This window comes from Chinchilla lanigera, unplaced genomic scaffold (genome assembly GCF_000276665.1).
Source record: "Chinchilla lanigera isolate Chin_1 unplaced genomic scaffold, ChiLan1.0 scaffold00014, whole genome shotgun sequence".
Lineage (NCBI taxonomy): Eukaryota > Metazoa > Chordata > Mammalia > Rodentia > Chinchillidae > Chinchilla > Chinchilla lanigera.
Genome location: NW_004955415.1, coordinates 16,470,841 through 16,472,435, shown reverse-complemented (window position 1 = coordinate 16,472,435; position 1,595 = coordinate 16,470,841). Strand labels below are relative to the sequence as shown.

Here is a 1,595-nt window from a genome sequence, read left to right as displayed (position 1 = left end):
AAGCCTTTATATCTTTGAGTTCCTAGGAGCTGAATGTACAGACCTTTCCCTGTATTTAATGAATCTCCCTACCCTCACAATTGCTATAATTACTCTGTGATAAATGGCATGAACACTTAGGCAAATTTCACTAGAGTGTGCGGAGCTCCTTTCTCTGAGTCTGGTGGTAGAGCACGTCTCCCTTGCCTTGCAGGAAGTGCTGGCTTATACAGCAAGACCATGACTCCCACATACGACCCCATCACCGGAACACCAGTGTCGTCCACCGTGACGTGGTTCAGTGACAGTCCCTTGACCGGACAAAGCTGCAGTGTCCTCGCCTTCAGCCAGCCTCCCCAGTCCCCAGAAGCGCTGGCTGATATGTTCCAGCCCCGGTCCTTGCTGGATAAAGCCAAGCTCAACGCAGGGTAAGCAAGGGGCTCCGTGGGGCTTCTCTCTGGACTTCTCCCTAGCAAGAGAGGTCGCAGAGAAGATGGGGCATGTTTAATTTTTAAGTTGAGAGGCCTGGGAACTGGGCTTCTTTAGCAAAATCCAGTGCTGACCTTAGCAGCAAGAAGGGTCACTTCCGTCCCTTTAAAGGTGTGACAGAATGTGTGCGTTGGGAGAACTCGGTGGCTTACCACGGGTGAACGTAATGCTCTGCTGCGGCAGGTGTGCAAAGTGTATTTTGTAGGGTACGGCGCAATTTATCAGAGGCAGGTCCCTGTGAGCCCTTCAGCATAATCCCAAGTGGTCCAGCCGGTTTGAGCTCTCATAAGACTCCTTGCCAAGAATGAGCAAGCCCTGGACCTCGTGTTTTCGAAATGGCCTCAGAAAGTCACCCAAACTACTTCCCAAGCCTTGCTTGTTATCTATCCACTGAAGTCCACCTTGTCACGAGCGTTCGGCTGTCTGGCAGAGATGTCTGTGTCCGCACTGCGCCCCCTCTTCCTGTCACTGCCCGGCCCCCTACGCCTGCCCCTTTGCCGTCTCTGCTGCTCATTCTCTCCTTGTCCCTTAAGGCCCAGCCATGGGCCTCTCTCTCCATCTCAAGTGTCACCAGAGCCCGTCACTTCCCAGCAGTTCTGGGCCAGCCCTTGGCTCGTCCCAGGTCACCAGGCTTCTTTGTCACGAGGTGGAGCTGCCCCAGGGCCTGTCAGCTCCTAGGATATCCGTGCACGAGGCCTAAGAGAATGAACCAGAATGAACCGCCAGGCCTCAGTCTTAACCTTCACTCCTCACCGTGACCTAGTTTTTATCTTCTGGCTCTAAAATGTCACTGCCCTAGTCACATGTGACTATCTACATTTAAACTCGGGACTTCATTGAAATTAAAATGTGGCAGTAACCACATGTAAATACCTGACAATTACGGGCAGCTGGAGGCCAAGACATTGGGCCGCACAAGTCTGAAGGTGTCTCTCACAGCAGAAATTTGGTCTGGGCTGAGCCACCTGGTACAGAGGAGAGGCCCTGAAGGAATTCGGGGCACAGATCATCTAAGCCTCAGCACCTTCTAGAAAACTGAGATGAAAAGAGAGGCCCTGGCTCCTTCAGCACCTTACTTCACAGTGTTGATAATAATTTATATCCGTGGTACCTTGGTTCACAAACCT

The 1,595-nt window shown here is 52.0% G+C and overlaps 1 protein-coding gene across 1 annotated transcript in view; it reads left to right on the top strand.

The window, feature by feature from the left end:
- The window catches only part of Fermt1 (fermitin family member 1), a gene marked incomplete in the record, with an annotated part of 35,301 nt that overhangs the window by 10,786 nt on the left and 22,920 nt on the right, over positions 1-1,595 (top strand). Inside the window, 1 exon segment of the mRNA XM_013512377.1 lies at positions 194-407. Within this exon segment, the coding sequence (XP_013367831.1) occupies positions 194-407 (214 nt within the window).